General features: G+C 44.5%; 2 protein-coding genes across 9 annotated transcripts in view; one reads left to right on the top strand and one right to left on the bottom strand.

Annotated features, from left to right (window-relative positions):
- Positions 1 to 251: 251 nt before the first annotated feature.
- The window catches only part of LOC143516586 (semaphorin-3D), a 49,707-nt gene continuing 30,009 nt past the window's right edge, over positions 252 to 19,949 (top strand). The window contains exons 1-2 of the mRNA XM_077008289.1: positions 252 to 738; positions 15,661 to 15,858. Coding sequence (XP_076864404.1) covers positions 15,720 to 15,858 — 139 coding nt within the window. The 5' untranslated portion in view covers positions 252 to 738; positions 15,661 to 15,719. The remainder of the gene's footprint in view (positions 739 to 15,660; positions 15,859 to 19,949) is intronic.
- LOC143516566 (uncharacterized) overlaps positions 17,016 to 19,949 on the bottom strand; it is an 8,945-nt gene continuing 6,011 nt past the window's right edge. For 5 of the 8 annotated variants that reach the window (XR_013131740.1, XR_013131741.1, XR_013131739.1 and 2 more), the window contains 4 exons: positions 19,650 to 19,794; positions 19,434 to 19,544; positions 18,076 to 18,273; positions 17,016 to 17,998 (listed from right to left, as the gene is read on the bottom strand). Coding sequence is in view for 1 of the 8 variants with exons in the window: in XM_077008246.1 (XP_076864361.1) it covers positions 17,949 to 17,998; positions 18,076 to 18,247; positions 19,650 to 19,794 (367 nt within the window). In the remaining 7 variants the exon portion in view is untranslated. The other 3 variants (XR_013131737.1, XR_013131742.1, XM_077008246.1) reach the window with 3 other exon arrangements.

Here is a 19,949-nt window from a genome sequence, read left to right as displayed (position 1 = left end):
ATGCAAACACTACACATGCAGGAATAAAACGGCTTTTTTGGACAAATGCCAACAAGAACACGATGACAATGAAAATTATTTTGTATTTATCTATGGAACTTATGCTCAAAGACAGTACCCAGTACAGTACCCACTACCTTGCAATTCAAACTTTGAGTTGTGCAAACACTCTTAAAAAATATACCCAATCTTTTTCGAGCTGAAGCGGGCGTATTAGAGAATGATAAGCAAAGTTGAACCTTGCATTTGCTTACTTTTTGCACGGAGAGTTATGCACAGACCTCCTTTAAATTACGAACTTTGAGCCTTTCGCGAAGTGTTGCTTTTAAACGAAGTAGCGTAGCGAAGTAGTGTAGCGTTGCAGACACGTCTGTTTGACTTGACATCTGGACCAAACCTGAAACAGCAGCAGGAACACAGTGGCTGGACGGCATTACACCTGCACAAACAGGCTATGCCGGCATGATCTGCGTCATTAGCTAAATGGACGGATGTGACAGTGGCGGAGCGGGAAACGGACAGAACGTGTGACAATAGCGCACAGAAGCGGCGCTTTGGGTAGGAGTGGCGCGCGCGCACCTTGTCCGTTTGTTTATAGTGTCTGGACGAGGACAAGGTGTGGACATAGGCTAGGCGAGACCTGAACGTCCCAGTCCGTTCCTGACCGCTGTGAAAACTCCTCAAAAAGTGGAATAAATAATTAATTCAGGAAGGAAAGAAGAGGAAACGTACAGTTCGGTAAGTTAAACATTTGTTTAAGGCATTGCGTTTCACTGTGTAAAGTGGACTAATAGCCTATAACCTGCCTTTAAATTATATTTGTAATGACCCTATATGAAGTTCAGATGAATCCTGTAAATTTCGTTCGTTTTATTATCTTATGGAATAATCTTTAACATAGGTAGGACGTTTTACAGTAATTTAAAAAGTGCAAACGTGGTTGAGGTATGTTCACTCTTGAAAAAAATCTAAATAAATTCATACAGATATTCTTAACACAACGAAGGTTTTTTCATTGTTATTTCATACACGACTGTAAAAAAGTAGATGAAATTTTAAAAAGTTGCAAAGCCCAGTTTTAGCACACGTAAATGTGAACAAGGGAACTCGCACAATAAATGCGCTTGTGTTTGTTTTGATGTGTAATGTCCTTTTCCTGTTATGTTCTTTTTCTTCCGTACATGAAAGTGCATAATTTGTTTGTTTCCGACGAAGTAATTAGTTTGTCTAAGGACAACAAAACTACCTCAAATGGTGTTGTCTGATGTACATCTCTGTCATGTTTGGCTTAATATGCGAATGAAACTGATCATTTGTCTAGAAAAGCGATGTTCGTGGCTGACCCTTGTCAAGTGGCCGGCTTTTTGCTAGAGCTGACAACGTCGAGACTGTCGTGGCAAATAGACACTAAATTCAATCCTATCCGACTGCTCAGTCTTTGGATTCATAAGGGCTTTGAGCACACGTCTCGTGGTTGTCAGCTTTTTACATTTAAAGATGAGTGAATAGATGAGGAGGAATGTGCTTCACGCCTTGGGCACATCAAAAGGGTGATGAGGTGGGGAAGCTGTCGTGTTTGAACGTTTGAGAGGGGTCTGGTCCTGGCAAAGCAGGCTGCATGATACTTATCTGCGTTGGCCAAGACTTCAACGCAAAATCTATTGTCCCTTATCTGTACTTACTACGCTGATGACAATAACTGACCAGCAGGGGCAACAATGAACCGTACATATTATGGCTTGGATTTACTAATGTCCTGTCTTGGCTTATTTTATATGAATGTAGTGCTTGAAAACACTACATTCAAAGTGTCTAATAAGCTCCAAGGGTTGGGCTGTATCATGTAATATATAATATTAAAAAAGATCTCATCTATCTCCATCATGCACCCAGCGATATCTCTCCTTTGAGATGAGTTGATTTGGGTTTATTATAGCCTACTTACTTCTCCAAGACCTCTGACATTCTAAACGAGAACAACAAAGCTAGCACTAAAAGCAGAAACATTAGCAAGAGGATTATGGGTAATTGTGTGAAGAGATCAACCCAGTGACATTTCTCCCACATTTTGAAAACTTTGCTGTTTCTTTGATGGTTTTTTGTGGGATCTTTAAAAGAGGAAAAAATTAAGCTGTTAGCCAGCTGGATCGCATTTACAGTTTAGTGTCTTTTAAACAGCATTTTTAAGAATGATTTTACAGTCAAAGGTCCCAAATGCACTGGTTAGAGTGTAGAAGCACTGAAGTTCTCAACTTAAGTTATTCAGCTAAGATGAGGACATGCCATAATATTTTTTTCAAGCAGATTACAGAGACTTCAGTTACATCTTCTCGAGCATGTGAGCGAATCTTGTCCAGTTACCTCACTCCCCATTTGACACGAACCAAGTTTTGTACTCACCAAACCTCCTGGGACCATCCCATCCCCCCGCCAGTGCGTCTGATTTATAGCACAAAGTCTTTTCCTGCTTATCTGACCATCTGTACCTATTTAATGTCCACTTTGATGTCTCGTCCGCGATGTTCCCAATGAGACGGTGCTCTTTGACATTGCTGAACTCTGCCGCGTGCTTCATTCCTCTCTGGTGCGTCGCACCCTTTTTCTTAGTGTCCGCATGCAATCTGTTCAACAGACACATCACACGAGGAGTTATGTGCCGTGGCAAATTGGAGTATTCTCCTTTCCTCTTACATGCCTGAAAGACTTGGTAATCAATCAATAAATGTACTCCTATGAAGGGCCTTACTGGGTAGTGATGATACAAAACTGTGAGATGCAATGAAGTCCTATAGGACAGGTGAGGACTACACTAGACCACTGGAGAACAGACTATTGAAGCTGCCATTGGTGGCTTTCCTGAGATCCACTGATAGATTTCAAACAGGACCCCCGGTGCTTGGGGCCAAGTTAAATTCTGTATCATCTGTGCCAGCAGCTGAGAGCTTATTATCAGTAATCAGAGCTTAGCTAAAATGGCTTTGCCAGGGTTGTGCTGAAGCTGTGAGGATGTGCTCCTCTAAGCCCAGTTTGTTTTGTGGAAGGCTTACAGCTGAATTATCCCCTTCCCTCTGTCCCCCGAGGCCCTTCTTTGATCCTCCTGTCCATCAGTCTCCTCCATCCTCCTCTGGTTGATTCACACCGGAGCCATTGCTCTGTACTCCATCAACCGAGACTAAAATCTCCACAGGCAAGACGAGGCTGCTGTTACCACTGTAGGGGAGGAATGGGGTCAGTGTCCCCTTTGAGCCTCTGTAGCATAAGGTCAAGATGCAGGATGTGGTTCTCGGAGCTCACTTTTCTCCCGCATTGTTCATGGCAGGAGTAGAGTTACTGTTCATAACACAGGGGTGCAGGACGCCACAGCAATGTCCATAACTGCAGGCTTCACGCTCATGCACCATGGTGCCACTTGAGACTCTAGTGGGGGCAGGGGTCATTTTTACTGCCTCTTGTCTGGCCCTTGATTGTTCCAGAACCTTCTGAACAGGCAGTAACAAAAAATGTCACCTTGTTGTGACCACTTTCAATGATCCGGGGAGAATTTGCAGCAGTGGGTCACGGGCGTACTTGGACTCTGTCAGCCTGTGAGTGGATGGAAGCGAATTTCTACTTTCAGATCTGCCTAATTCATCTTAATATTTTTCTAAGCTCAATGCCAACACTTGCTTAAACCTACTTTAATCACTGTGTTCTGGCATAATCCAATGCCTTCTAACATTACGGAATAACAGTCATCGTTTTTATCCTTTAGTGGTTTGTGTGCATTAATGATGCTGACCACAGCTCATGAGTCAGTGATATAACCACCCATTCAAGGATTTTCCCATGTAAGGCACTTGGGGTTCGGGTGTTGGTGCACGATCATTCTGCTTCCTGGTCTAGGACTCCAGCCGTTCTTACGCCTGGTCTGTGGGAAACAACGCTAGCGCTGGGAAGAGGAATAACAAGAGGATGCCGTGTGCACGGAGGCCATTGTGAAGAGCCTGTTGTAGTTATTGGCAGTCAGTTGTCTCCAGTCTTTCTTTTTGGTTTCTTCCTCTCCTGCTGTTTCCTGTGTGTGGAGGAGTGGAGAGAGAGAGAGAGAGAGAGAGAGAGAGAGAGAGAGAGAGAGAGAGAGAGAGAGAGAGAGAGACCGACCACCCAAACATAATGTCTATCAGTGTCCTGTTTTCTCGCACATCATGTACTGTGGTCTGCCTCGCACATGCTGTATATATACAGCACAATGTGGAAATATTTGACTCGGCCATTTAAAATCCAGTTTCCCAGAGGAAACAATAACAAGAGTAACATTTTGTCTCAGCCTGGCTGAGTACATGGGATCAATGGTGTCGTAATGGACACTGAGACGAATCAGTACTAGTCATGACATTTCTAGAAGAGCACTACTCCTCTGCAATGTTGACTAGAGATATCCTTAAAAAATAAATTAGGAGTTAGAAAGCATGAAAAGAATGTGGCAAACTTAAGTGGCAAACTGTGTAAGTGTAGGGTTAGGACAGGTGTGTTAGGAAGCGTGGGAACGGAGGGTGTCCACGTCACTGTTGAGCAGGGCCTTCACTTCTTCACTGTGGTAGCCTGCCTGGCTTGGACCTGTTTTGCTTTGCCGTAGGCGATGACAGAACGAAATTATAAAATTATACATGTCCCTCCTGAAATACAGCATTTTAACATTATAAATCTCATGACATTATTCACCAACTGCTACAAATTATTTAGTATTATGCAGAGTCCAAATGTAGCTATTCAATCATATCATGGTTTGTTGGAAGTTAGACTAGCAATAATAACACTCTTTCAAGTATTAGCTTCTGACAACTTCTGAGGGCTTTTGTTATTGAAAATGTTTTGAGTTACTCTCCACAGTGCACGTAGATGTAACACCACAAACAACACAAGACAGAGTTGAACCCTCAGCTGAATGTTTGCTTAACAGTCCTTAGAACATACAGTGAGATTCCCACACACAGTAAATGCACAAGGAATTAATGTCTTTGTTTAATTCTTAACCTAATGTGGTAACAAGCTCAGAGTATCTGGTTAATGTAATTTGTAGTCTCAACTCTTTTCTTTCAGAGAGATTTTATACAGTAAACCATTCCAGGGGAAACGTAACCTGAACAGGTGTCAGAGTTAGTCAGCTAGCCAGAAAAGTAGAGAACTGGCAATAAAACGAAACCCAATCCTTCTCTCTCAGCTTGCAAGACTGGCCATGAATTGACAAAATGAAAAACATCCCTGCCAAGTGCTTCAATAGCCCATTGTACCGTTACTCTATCACCTTAATTAATTGCCTCTTATCTCCATCAAGTCAACAATAACAGAGTTCTGCCAAGGAGTACACTTCCTTCCCAGCATGCATCTGCTCCAACCTGTTGACTGGCACCAGCTTCAGGAAAGGAGAAAGAAGTTGGAAGTGAGTCAATGAAGTTCCTCCGGCCTGGTGATGACCCACAAAAGTCACAGACTTCAATGCTTAAGCGCCCTGAATTCTAACATCTAAAGACTTGGAGGGCTGAAGAATATTATCTCTCAGCCTAAAAGATTAATTAAAAAAACGACAGAGAAGAGTGGTCCACATGGAAGAGTCTATTTGTGTCCTCTCATTGTTCCTAGTGAGTGAGTCCATGGTTCGGAGTAGATTAAGCAGCTGTTAGTGTTTATGCCGGCGTCAGCTGTGCCGCGGAAGCTTGCAGTATGATCACTGGGCAGCATGCACGTGTGGCTATAGTAACAGAACAGGCTGTGATTCATGTGCAGGATGACACAGGGAACAGTGCCCTCCAGAACTGAACCAATGCACAGGCTTTCGGTGAGTCCTTCCTACATGCAACCTATAATGGTCTCATGGTGACTAACCCTGAGGTGACTGGAATCAGGGTCTGTAAAGCTACAGTGGCTCCTCTGTGTTGTCTGTCTCTTTTCTCAGTGCTACTTTCTAAAACCTGTACAATACACATCTAGTAATAAATTAGAGAGTTAAAGTTTTATGTGTCAGAATTGCTGTATGTCCTTGAAAGGGGCTTTGTTATATATGAGCTTTCCACATAATCATGTTGTGTTCGGACGTACCGTCACACTCCAGACTGAGCTGATACAAACCGGAGTGAGCAATGTGTCCCCGCGACCTTTTAATCTGAACCCGGCTAAATCACTGCCGCTTAAGTAATTAACCATCTATTGCTCTACACACACTCCCATTGATGGGGGAGGAGGCCCTAATCCTGGACCAGAGAAAGAGACGGCTCTGTCTCGTACTGCGCGGCCCCGGTGGAGAGGCCCTGGGGTGGCCCCTTCTGCCTCCACGTGTCGGGGGAAGCCTTGCGGGCGGATTCGCTTCCTCGAACCGAGTTCTCCCTGCTGCAGCCTTATCTGTGTTTTCTCTCTTTTTCATTTTTAACAACCAGCGCTGGAATTCCTCAGGCCAAAAGAGCCGAGATAAATCAGGTGGAGATTAAGAGGAAGCACGCGTGAGGCGAGGCGCAGAAGCAGAGATAAAACCCCACTGTCGGGAGCCGGCTTCTCCTGCCTGATTTACTTCCTCTCTTGTATCATCTCGCGGTCTTCGGCTCTTGTGAGATGTTCATAGTTGAGTGGTGTTGAAGGTGCACGGCCACGATGGCTACAACCGAAGGATTTAGGCTGTCCTCGTAATTTTCCATTCCGCCAGCTATCTGCTTTGGATTAGGAGTATTTGTGTGAATCATTTGCGTCATGCCGCATAAGTTATCACAGTGCTGACCTCCGGCACGCTGCAGCGTCATCAGGGAGTGTCCGGCTAGGGTGTCTGTCTTAGCTGTCAGGCCTTCTTCAGCCGTCCCCTGACAGGCCTCTGAAACAACGCAGACATCAGCAGATCACTCTCAAAGGCCTGGGCAACAGTTATGGTTCCTTCACTTCGAGTTATCTCCTCTTAGCTCTTACTGTAGGCTATATAAAATGAACTTAAACTCTGCTCTGCATCTCCTAATGAGGAACAACTACAGATACCACGTCTGACCGCTGAAGTTGTAGTCACTCGCGGCTATAAGTTAATTTCTTTGCTCAGTCCCCTGGGCCGTGGTTGTGGATAAATGGGCTGCTCTGGAAGTACTTTGCCTAATTGCTGCAAAGGACCTTGCCTCAAAATTAGGCTTTGGCTCAACATTTAAAAAGGTTTTGGTGTGACACATATAGAGCAATAGATATGTGGCTATGCTTTATGTTATAACTGTCCCGCACGCACACACACACACACACACACACACACACACACACACACACACAGATCTCAGAAAAGAGAAAGAAAGATGGTCCCAGTGTTAAGTGCCAAACATTACAAGGAGAAGAGGCCAGACAGTGGGCTGCTAGACAGTGGATCACCCTGTTGTTTTAACCAAACTCCACTGTCAGTCTGAATTAAAGCAGTTTTGTCTAGTGCTGAGAGTGTCAGACATACAGCTTGAAGTTCCTCAGAGGGGAATTATGAGAGCATATTTCAGGGGTGGTACGACACCCAAACTCTGAGGAGTGAGGTCACTTGGACCACCGGGAACGAAATCTCCGATAACACAGTGCAGTGTATATCATCTGTTAAGCAGCAGTGTATTATCTGGAGTCTGAGACAGAAAGGCCAAAAACAACCATGCTAAAAAAAACATGCTTCATGATAAGAATAATAAAGGCTGACTTTGTAAGATGAAGATGCAACACTGATTTATAAACCTGTTGGCATCTCCGATATTGAAGATGTGATGGTATTAACTGCAAATTTAATGTGATGGGTATGATATACACCATCTTCTTCTAGTGGTCTACACATATAAACCTCCTACAATAAACTTTATATTTTGTATACAGTTATGTGTATTGTTTGTATTGTATTGTTTATCAGTTGTTAATATTGTTACACAGATTGCTTCTGATAATACATGCATGTGGTTTTTGGCAAGGACACACGTTTATTGTTCACGTCTTCACAATGAAATGAGTTGGTGTGCTGCAGGTGACGTCTCTTCTGCTCACTGCAGACTAAACACCAGCCCAAAACAACATATTGAGTCTAGACATCAATGTTAATAACAAGCTGCCTTTCACTAGTTAGACCCCCTGCAGGGAGAGAGCAGCGCCTATATTTATCAACTGTCTCAAAGTCCGTGATCTGACCTTGGATCAGTGCCCTTATTCCTGCTCAGTTAGAAAGCACAAACAAAACAGGTTCCAGATCTGCTTTTTGGGTTGAAACGTTTGTTAGCACTATGTGAGCGCCTCGCGTGTTGCCGGAGCAGGGCGGAGGTCACTAGACTTTGGCCCACGGTGGATTTTCTCCAAAACATCTAATGGGAAAATAGTCGCCATGCTGTCTTACAACCGGCCCTGCCGTGTTTGTAGCGGAAACTGCGGGTAGCGGGTGGTCTCCCCGCGGCAGCGCGGCGAGGTCAGCACACACGGGATAGTTTCAGAGTTGGCTGTGTGCGCTAAGGCCAGAGTGCGGTACCGTCTCGGAGGAGAGCGAGAGCAATTCTGTACTGTGTGTTCCTCTTCTTTCCTGTCACCTTGTCAAACACGATCGGAACAGCCGAGGTAGCTCGGAATTTGAATTTTTGGTGGTGCCTGCGATGCATCTCTACAATAATTTGAATGTCTCGTGGGAACACATTATTCTCATCCCTCGACATTCCAGTGTAATGTCAGCTGTCTGGGATGAGCGCTATGGCATTATAATTGTCTGCTTGGCTTTTAACTGTGAGGGTTTCTTTTTTTATCACCAAGCCTCATTTAACTTCCTCCTGTTTCAGTTTCCAGCGTGTTCAAGCAGTAATCCTCTTTAAAATATACAGACTACAGCGTCTGTTTATTTTACTGCGATCAGACGAATACAGCCTCGAGCGTCGATCATTTATAGTATCATTTAGCAGTATTAATGGATGGTAAACCCCGAGCAGTCGGATGTTACTCAACAGCTTACTCATCACATGAGCTGCAGTTGTTTGAGTCCCAGGTTGCACCAGGAGTGCTTTCCAACGGCTTGTAATGGGAATTGTGGTACTACCAAATGAACCATAGAGAATACCTCCTCCAGCTTGAGGAAGTGAGATGTGTTGAAATTGCACAATTAGTGGCGTGTATAGGGCCCGGACACAGGGGATTAAGGGTGATACTGAGCAGAGATGTGAGGACTGTCACAGGGCCATGTTCTAAATCTGCACTGACACTGTGTGTAGACGCACCACTGCATGACATCTTAACCAGCTGAGCATTAGTCATGAATGCTTGCAGACGTTTGCAGAACCTGTTTGTATGATGTTCAGGACCTTCAGCGCTGGCAGTAAATTTGTTAGGTGTGTTGGTGCTTCAGGGCTCTACAACTTTTTTCTATCTGATTAATTCCTGGGTCCTTAAATGGACACTGTAGCTGGACCCTGTAGATCTCCAATAAGAATCAACAGAATCATATCTGACTCACATTGGCTATTGATATATAGTTACAATGGAACAAAAACAAAGCAATTATATGTATGTATCTTCACATCTCTGAGATTTTAAGTTTCGTTTGCATGTTAGCCATACCACAAATTACTTCCACAGTGTCAGAGATATGCTTTCAATTTCCATGTCTGATATGGACCTAGTTTACTTGAAACTGTAGACTCTGAACCATTAAAGCATTGAGATGGAGTCAGACCGATGATGTTTATCAAGCCACAAGAAGAATGTTGCCAGAAGAATAATAACATGTTTTATTCATTATTATAGCATGTGTTGCTACACCAGATCTTTCAGGACCTCATTTAGAAATGTGTAGAAAGCTTGATTAGGAAAGGGAGTATGAAACATCGAGCTAGTCTGCCAGTTTCTCAAAATAGCCATAGCATTTAAACATGCCTTTAAAGGATCAAAAATAAGTTAATTGCCAAACAATTATTGTCAAATATGAATTAGACATTTGTTCATACTTTAATGAGGCATTTGGTTTTTTCATTGGCTATTACTAATTCTGTACTTAATTTTAAAATGACATCATTCATAAATTATTGATCAGGCTTTTTGAGTTTTAGCTTCTAAATGTTTAGTTGTTTAGCTCCTTCTACCTCGCTTTTACTCACACATCCGCAAGAACACACACATCCTGAGACATTCTGTCGTGCCTTTGTCTCTTTGTCTCGTGCTGGTAAATCCCGAGCATAAACAAAGCTGTTAGGAATTACTGGAATTTGGTCATCAACGTGGATGTTAGCGTCCCAAACAATGGTCACTTGTGAAAATGACATAAATTGGTTTCGCCAAGGCTACCCAATTTTATGAGGCAAAAAAGTAGGATGCCAGCCCAATGAAAGCCACCATTTAGATTATAACCACAGTAAGGGTAATAGGTACAACATGAAATGTTTTCACTGCTGCTTTTTTTTGTAAATTGTGATTTTGTTACTTTTACTAATGGAAGCACTTTCATTATTTTTGTTGATGGCTAGTTGGCCTTTACTCTTGTCATGGACAGTCAGAGTAAATGCAGCTACTGGCTTGTGATGTCGGCGTTTTGCTTTAAATGTGGTGAAGCCGATTCCTGAAAAATGGCCACGAAAATGTCCACTTTGGACATAACGACAGCTCCTGGGTCTTGTCAGAGTCGAACCATCTGAAGTGGACAGTAAATCTCATTGTCTCCCGGGCTGCTCTGTCTTGCCAGATGTGGGTGTCTGGAGGTGAGGAATCTCGTGTTCTGGTTGGCCTTCTGGTCTGGTATGTGAAGGAGGGGAGGTTCGTCCGGGCTGGGTTCCTGGACACCGCCCCGGAGCTGCACGCAGAGGCGCTGCTAGTTAACACCGGAGGTTGGACCATGCATGTCACCCCAAGCCAACACTGATGCTGTAACGCTCTTACGCTGAAGAAAAGAGACAGGGGTGCTTCAGAGGTGCCATGACGAGCACACAGGCGATATCACAGATGCTCCAGTATCCACCATACAAAGGACTCACAACTAACAATGTTCCATTCATGCATACATGAGATATGGTATGAACCACTGTTGAGTTACTGTATGGAGGGAGATTATGGAATTGGGAAATGGGTTTAGTAACTGAAACCCAGGCTGTCTGCCCAGATCACCTTCATGAGTGATGACACATGCACCATACAATCATGGAAAACAAATCCCCTACCTTTGTCTTAAAGGTACAGCGTAAATTTGGCAGTCACAAGAAGAGACAAGAAAGGCCTCTACATGCTCTGGCTTTCAAAATCACAGAATTTCTTAATTTTGTCCCACAGGATTATGCTTATAGTGATAAGCGTATTTTGCTTATGGGAGTATTGCAGTGGTTGTTAAAAGCTGAGGTGAATAGGCATTTGTCATATTCAGCTGAAATGTTTTTGTTATCTTTGTTTTTGGTTCTTAGCCTGATAACTCCAGTACCTCCCTTTCTACAGGGTGACGTTTTACGTTTTAAATGTTGTCACCTTGTTCTTTTCAAGACATTCACAGATAACCTGCCCGCCAGGGAATGAGGGAACATTGGACCTTCTGTCCTTACTGTACAAGTGTGTGGCAGCCAGCTGTTTTAACAAAATAAGAATCGATCGCGACATAATTTGTCTCCATTTTACACTACTCGCCACCCAACCCCCCCCCCCCCCCCCCCCCCTCCCCGCTCGACAATTTAAACTCACCGCCAACCCAACCCCCCCGCCCCCCGGTCGACAATTTAAACTGGCGCCCTTTAAGCAGCTTTACATTTATTTTTTCCTCCTTCAAGTTGTGCCTCCCTGCTGTACACCTTCATGAAAATAACTGGCTAGAGTAAACCTTTCAAATGTCTAAGACAAAGGCTTACTGGTTGTATTTATAGTGGTGCAGTGTGAGCGGGGATAATTATAGGCATCCGCCTGGTGCCTCATCCTATTTTTTTTTCCATCACAAAGTGTTGCCATTGGCTGCCTAGAGGAACTGAGAAGTTACCAGACCTGCTGTCTGCTTGGTTTCGTCTTTCCACGACCATGGAAGCAACTGTCATTCAGTGGAGCTCACCAATTACGTCTACGCTGCGTGCTCTTCCAGACAGTTCCTAAGGACGACCCAAATGGGAAGGTCACCTGGCAACCGGCCGTCCGGGGCCGACTGGGGCCTTGCTGATCCACGTTGATCCGGTCTGAGCCGTTTTTCGCCAGCTGGGTAGTGAAAGCACAGGTCACATCAGCTGAAGGTCCACTGTGGAAACAGTGTTCCAAGTGCTTGCGTTTGGGCTCTGATATGAAAAGGAACGCTTTGAATTAGTCCGTGTTTGCTCCCAAAGCTCCCTGCGATACGCCTCTGTGTGGGGGCAGCAGAGCTCGTTTCCTGCCTGCTTGAGTCCACAGGGTGGTAAGACTTTTCTCATATCAGCAAGGATCCCAGTGTTTCAGTTGCTTTATACCAGGGCAGTAGTGGCTCTATTTTTTTATTAATTATGTTATGTCATTTGTACCTTGGTAACAGGAAGATATTAATTTCTGAATGTCACTGTTAGTAAATCCCCCTTGCGAGACGGTGCCATGCTTAAATGCGAAATCTACCTTCTCGTTTTTACAGGTGCCAAACAAGCAGCCTACCACCTTACCTGAAATTTGTAGCTGAATTTGCATCACCTGAGTGCAATTGATAATTACAGTTCGCTCCCTTTTAACTGAGTCATCTTGATTCACATAAAACACCCCCGTCACGCCAGCCGTCTGAATAATCCTCATGCATTGGGGGAGGTGGCATTGTTCAAGATGTTGAGATGTCTCCCACTGAAGCTTGGTCACATGAGGCTGTCTGCTGTTCCCTCAAACTCTGATGGTTCTGTTCATTTGATTCATATTTTAATTCTTTGTTTCCTCAGACGAGCTCAGTATGTGTTTTGCTCTTTATGCAGAATATGAGAGCGAAGATAAATTCTTCGCCAGGTTCCTTGGTTCCCTGTTATTGCAAAGGCTCTCCTGGGCTTTGAAATGAGGCACTGACAATGAGACATCAAGCTAAATCATTTAGTGTCTCCACCGCTCATGATAATAAATGAGGGTAATTTTTCATCTTGGAGTTCAGCAAGCTGTAGTATGGAGCTGTAGTTGTTGTCTACTGATAGGGCCACCCTTTGCTGCTGTTTTCTGATTGGGCAGCTGTTTGCTGATTCTCGCAGAACGTTTTCTGATTGGACGGCCATGTGTTGACCCTGTGACACAGACCGAGCCCGGCCCACTCGGCCGCCTTGCCCCATGGAAACGGCAGAGTATTGGCTGCTTCCTCTTCCTGTCACGTGATGCCTTTTCCACAGGCTGCACGTTTGTTTTCTTTCCTTGCATTCAAAAAGTCAATGACCATCTTTTTGTCTGCATCATCACGGGAACTGATCTGAAAGCTGCTGTGATTTTCTCTGACACATTTGCCAATTTTCACCGAATCAAGTGCACTTTATTAAGCTTAATTCCACTGATTAGGACATTGATCATTTGAACCATTTCCATTTCCCCCTTACTCAGTAAATCAAATATTAACAAATTACTACACTATTTATTACTCCTCTTGGCTAGTGTCTACTTGCATATTCATTGGAGTGAAATAGCCTCCATGCTGATCTGTATTAGCTCTGCACCACTGAACGTAGGAGGCAGGAACATACAGAACATTAATGATGATTGAAACCATGCTCCCTCTTCCTTATAAATCACGTTCACTGAAAAAGGGAAACTCCCATTTTAATGGGAACATATGGGGTGTAATTTTAAAACTTTGCTTCCTCCCAACTGGATATTGATGCTGATATGGCCATAAAAATCATTAAAAAATGAATGTTGAGAAAATATTCACCGTTATGTGGTATTTCTCTATTAGTACTAGACATAGGTGTTTTTTTTTTCATTAGGGTTGCTTTACTAGGAAATGTAATGCCGTTTTAGTGATTTGGGGGATGATAATAAACTCTTAATTCCTGCCTGAGTTGACCACCTGCACTCTGGACCCAGGCTCTGTCCTGAAGCACCACTGGGCTTCCTGTGGTGTTAATCAGTGCTTGTCATCTTCCCGAGGTGCTGCTGTAAAACCCACCATCTCCTCCATCCCTACACATCATCCCAAATCATCCCTCTGAACACTGATCCAGGACGTGTGGACACGCAGCGATAACAAGTGATGGACTGCGCCCGGGTTTTCATGCCAAAGCTTAAGTTTGCTGTTGATTCAGAGTTAATACATGTTTGGCCTAGCAGCTTCTTGTTCACGAGTGGTTGGTTTCTGTCCACAAAACATCCCGCTGCACGTAATTATGTTGAAGTAGCTGCTTAATTGGCATGACTGCCTCAGTTGTGAAGGGTTGGATAAAAGGTTCCTATCTTCCGTTTGCATATGTTTAGCCCTAAGCTCATTTTGCTCACGTTTATAACTCTCCCCAGGGGTCTTTGCGGTACCACAAGTGGGGCTCAGTGGCGTGCTTCACAATAACCCCAGCATGGGAAAAGCCCGCCGTGGAAAACTAGCACAAAGAGAACTGGCCATTCAATGAGCTTGCCTATTTTAGGACTTGCTCGACCTACACGGAGAAACAAAATTGATAATGAGGTAAAAAAAAATCCTGCGTAGGATTCTTAGTGTCTACAGCAGTCTTGTTTTCCATTACAGTTTCTATTTGTCCTATTTGCAGTGTCCTTAGAGGGACCTTTACAGTGTTTGAGGTAACACAAGCAATTTGTTTACACAGCGTGACCTCTGAAAGAAAACAAAGATCGTGGTTGGCAGATTAGCCATGGGAACACTCCTCCAAACAATACCTCGTTTTCCCTCTCAGCAAGGACCATGTCCAGCAGAGGTCACAACCCCGTGAGCGACCGTGCGCTCCGTGACCGGGTATCGACTTTCTGGATGTCGCATTTGACCCTGACGCTCGGAAGTACCTGCCATTGCCTCTTGACGCTAAAGCACTTCCTTGATCGCCGCTGACCTTGGGGTGACGTGGAGCCACAAAGAGCGGTGCCACAGACTGAGTTGCATGACAGGACGACCCCCCCCCCCCTTCCCCCCTTGAGTCCTGCCCGAATCTGCTCAGGACTCTTCAGAAAACACGTTGGAGAATGAAAGGACCATTATGGCAGGAATGTCACATGGAACCCTCTTCAGTCTTGTTGAGGCGAAGCATCCTCAGACTGAAGAGGAGGGGGTCTCGGCCTCCCTCGCCTGGCCATTTGTCAGTTCTGAGAACATTAAGTGCCCGGCCACGCTCTGCCCATAAATGGACCTGTGCTATGGAAAAAACGATAAACCGCATGGTTAAAGCCATTGCTTAATGCCTGCGAGACATTCGAGCAAACATTTATGATAGTGAAAAGGTTCACGCTGTTTTAAATATTGTACTGCTCCATTGTGAGATCCAATAACCTGGTCATGTCAAATGATGATCTATTTTTTAGTAAATGATTATAGGCCATTAAATAGACTGTCAATCATTTTGTTTAGAATTTAAACAATAAGAATAAATCAGGTGAAGAATATTTAAATACAAATCCAACAATTAATGACCTGTTATTCAGTAAACATACACCATGACACACTAATACATAACCACGTACTTCTAATCATAGGTTTCCAGTGAATACTATATTTTGCCAGTAAAAACATCAGTGTCTGTGAATGACAATGTTAGATCTGAGGTGCCCTTGTCCATGTGTTCTTCACAGCAGCACAAGGGTAATGTGACAGAGGACGCTTCCTGCACTTGGACGCGAGGACACCGGAGATGAGGACTGTAGGAGTCTGGAGGACGGGGCGCGTCCGTGCGGTTCTGGCTGCCGTGCTGCTCCAGGCGCTGCTGTCTGCCGTCGGAGGCGTCTGGGCCCGGAGCCAGAACGTGCCACGATTGCAGCTCTCCCACGCAGGTCAGAGGTCAACAGTCTTCTGTTCACATGCTCTTTATTCTCCTCTTCCGCCGTGTCTCTAGATGGCCGAGACTGAGCGTTGTGTTTGTGAGCGTTGCGTTCAACGCAACGACAGGTTCATACTCTCAAAGGAGCGATGTCGACAGATGTATGTCCACGACTGTAGAAGGTTCACTACAGTCGAGTGTCTTGTGACTTCATGTATGTGGGTGTTCCATGGATGAGAGATTTTGTCCCTAAAGTACCATGTTGGAGTTCCTTCCACCAGATGACTTTGTGGCTTTCTTAGTTAGGTTAAAGAAATTAGAGTCACTTAAAGCCCTTTTTACTGCCTTCTGTGTACAATAATTACCCAAATGACTCACTGAAAAGGAATCAAAAATTAAAATGTGATATCACATGCCAAATCCTGCAAACATGGAATACTGTTGTTTGTACATTGTATGTTTGGTGTTTATGAAGTGGCTTCAGTTGTCTTCTGTTGCCAGCACAGATACTTAATTATTTCCACCTTCGAGTTCATGTAAGAGTCATAAAGTCACCTACACCATTTCCACCTTAGTGCCTGTTTAAGACTACGGTAGCAGCAGTTAAGACCAGTAATGTCACTACCTATATGGCCGAGGCTCTAGAAAGAATAGATTTGTGTCTGTACGTCACTGAAGTCCCTCCTGAAGAGGCAGCGGTGTTTAAGGCTTAGTGGTGTGCTGCCCTGCCTGTCAGCTTCATGGGTTTAATGAGGTGAGAGCTATTAGCAGTGGTGCTAACTGTCCTGCTTTATATCCCCCTCGGCCCTTGGGACACCAACTGGGTCAACGCTCTTATTAAGATGTAGCACAGGGGAAGCAGCTGTGCCTCAGCAGTGTTGTTAATCCCTGGTAACCTAAAGCTGACTCAGCGTTGGTGTCCTCCCTTGTCATTATAGCCTGGCAAAGTCTGCTATTATGTGGGCTTAAATAAGAATGTGTAAATGCTTCTCTTATAGTGTTTTTGCTTGTGTATTAAAGGCTTAAAGCAGAGTCTGTCTTCAGTTTGAGACAAACAAAAATATAGATCTTCTTTTTAGTGAAATGGCTATATATTATTCTGTTTTAAGGAATACCAATACAGCAAGCTGGAAAAGACAAACTACTTTCTCAAAGACACACAACATCCATTCTTGCCTTGCTAATAATAATCCTAGTTCTTTTATGTTTCTTTGTTTAATTTTTTGTTTACTTTTGTAAACTCAAATCAAAGAAGTCTGAACTGTTTCATTTACACAATGTTATCACTTCCTGAATGCAGGTGACGGTTACAGTCTCTGTAAACACCACAATTTCAGAGGTAGAGTCATCTCTCTGGTGATATTTCATTAGCGGTTCCGCAGGGAAGGACGCCACACTGACGCTCATCCCCAGAGCCCTGTCTTGTTATCAGCTCATCCCAGCCAGTCCCCACTACTGACCTCTGAAACCTTCCTGGACCAGCCAGGACTTGACTGGCTTCCTGACAGGAAAGTTCTGTCCAGGGAGGCGCCGGGCAGTGGCGTAACCTTTGTGTCAGCAGCGTGCCTCTCATTATCTCCAACATACGCATCATCTCTGAGGCGCCATTTATTTAGGACACTGGAACAAACGTCCTCTGAAGTTTAGTGGGGTGACACCCAACATCAGCATTAATGATTAACAATGGCAGGGGTGCACTTGCAGATACCTTTAGTGATGCTAAATTCTGTTTGGGAGGATGTGACAATTCATTAAGGAAATGATAATAAGAAAAAAACAAAGAACGATTACAAAAAAATTTATTGTGTTGGACACAATGCTTGCGTGTGGAGGTTTACTGTCAATGCTTCCTGCTCTCGAGGGTCAGCTGGACTTCGTGGCCATACGATGGACTTTGTACTTACAGAAGATTCAAAAGAATCATCTTCAAAAAGTTACTGGGAGGAGTTCAGAGCTTCATCTTACTGGTCGGCCGGAGGCCTGGGTCCAAGAGCAGAGTTCAACCTCCAAAGCCCATTGACAGCAGTGCTGTGGATCATCTCGAGGGAGACGTCAGGTAGCGTCAGCGCCGCAGCTGACATCGGACCATGGGAGCAGGTGGTTTCATTGTCTGTAAATGGGGATGACGCCCCCACTTGATGCTTGCTTAACCCCTGAAGTCAAAATTATGATGACAGATTGACATGGAATGGGTGTTTCAGTAATTCCTGGCATTATGTTCGGTGCTTACCAGAGTAATTCCCCCTCAGATATTCGTCCGTGGTGAAGGATGCTGATAGCTGATTGGATGACAGCCAGGCCTTCTCAGTGTGAATGACATCAGGTTTGTTCAGAACAGGACTGAGCACCACAGTCGTGGTTGTCATTCCCTCAGAACTTCTGCACTTCTCAGAGTCGTGTGTCTAAAGACATGTGATGTGAAAGACGTCTGAAGGACAGATTCCAAACCAAAAAAATAAAAATGCATTTGTCTAAACCAAAAAGCCTTTTGATAAGTTGTAGAAAATGGCATTATATCTATGACAAAAGAGCAATCATATATTCCTGAAATACACTTTTAGAAGGCATGTGGAGCTGTGGGTCAGTATCACGTTTGGGTCCCTCAGTGTGCATCTCCTTTGCACAGCCTAAGTTGCACGTTGCACACCTTGTCCTTGGAATGCTTGCAGGAAGCAGTTCCTGATAGCAAAGTTGCTCTTGTCATGAGGTGTCATGGCGATGACCCCTGACAGCGTAACATCTGTGCACATGGGGGATGTGGCTCTGGGCTTTGAGCTCTGGCAGTAGCTAATGAAGTCGTCATGGTGTGGATGCTGAACAGAACCCGCAGCCTTTCAGAGGAATGCTGGTAATTAGACGGTGGGTAAGGGGAACCTCGCTCGATCTGCGCCATGGGGACATATCTGCACCTTCCATCACACCGAGGAGATACACAATTAGTTTGGGAGAGAAAGCTTCCGTTATCTCTAACACCGTAGTCGTTGTGTAGTATCTGGCCTCATGAGATGGAGCGATTTTTTTCCAAGCGTTGGTAAATATATTCCTTGGTTCTTATCTGCAATTAAACATCACTCTAACCTATGAAAATCTCCCTTCACAGCTTCACAACAGGGAAAAATCGATGTTCTTTAAGCTCGGGGTTACGTTTAGGGAGACAGGGATGATCCCTTCTGTCACCATCTGGGTTCATTCTTCAAACCAAGCCCTTTGGACAGAACTCACGTCACATTCAAAGAAACCACTCTAGTCTCTTAATCTTGCTCTTCATCTTTCTGACCACTTGTGATTAAAATGCCAAAGTCTTTTAGACTTTTAGTGATAAGAAATTCTGCTCAATTGCCAGTCACTGGGGATCTCAGCATGGGGTCTAGTTTGTCTTCAGTCAGCAGCTAGATCTGGACTGTATCATGTGGCTGTCTCACACCGTGCCCTTACGGAAAGCATGTATGTGTGTGTGTGTGTGTGTGTGTGTGCATGTGTGCGTGTGTGTGTGTCGACAGTATTCATGGCACTTTATCCTTTACTCTCTCCAGGAGTTGACATGTTACAGAACCTTCCAGAATGTAACCCCCCCCCCCCGAGTCCTACAGCTGATGCCGCTCAACCAGGGCAGCCTCTCATCCCCACTGGGCATCTGTTGAGTTCCTCCACCTCCTGGAGCTCCATTATCCATCTCTCCACAGGGAGCTTCGGACAAGGCTGTTCAGGAAAAAACCCGCTGTCACACATGCCTCCAAAGGCTATTGTTTTAAAGCTAGCACAACATCGTGAAGTCACAAGGAGAAAATAATTAAAGACACTAACGTATTTGCGCTTTTTCTGATGCAATCTGAGAGTGGTCGCGGGGTCAGGAGGAGCGAGTTCATCATGCTGGCCTTCTGTATTCGCACTGGACAGTTGCTTTGTCAAGGAGTGCAATGACACCCTGGAGGGCAGGACCCTGTGAAGTCTTTGAAAACAAATACAACAAAAGCTGACGTGAATGAGAAACAGGCAGAGTGGCTGGGCTCTCCTGTTAAATGAAATGCCACTGGTTGATCTCGTGGGCTAGCCTGGGGTGACAGAGGGGCATTGACTCATCACTGAAACCTTTATTAACTGCAG

The sequence above is a fragment of the Brachyhypopomus gauderio genome, chromosome 1, assembly GCF_052324685.1.
Source record: "Brachyhypopomus gauderio isolate BG-103 chromosome 1, BGAUD_0.2, whole genome shotgun sequence".
In the NCBI taxonomy this organism is placed as follows: domain Eukaryota; kingdom Metazoa; phylum Chordata; class Actinopteri; order Gymnotiformes; family Hypopomidae; genus Brachyhypopomus; species Brachyhypopomus gauderio.
The sequence above is the reverse complement of the archived record's forward strand: the minus strand, read 5'-3'. Positions and strand labels throughout refer to the sequence as shown.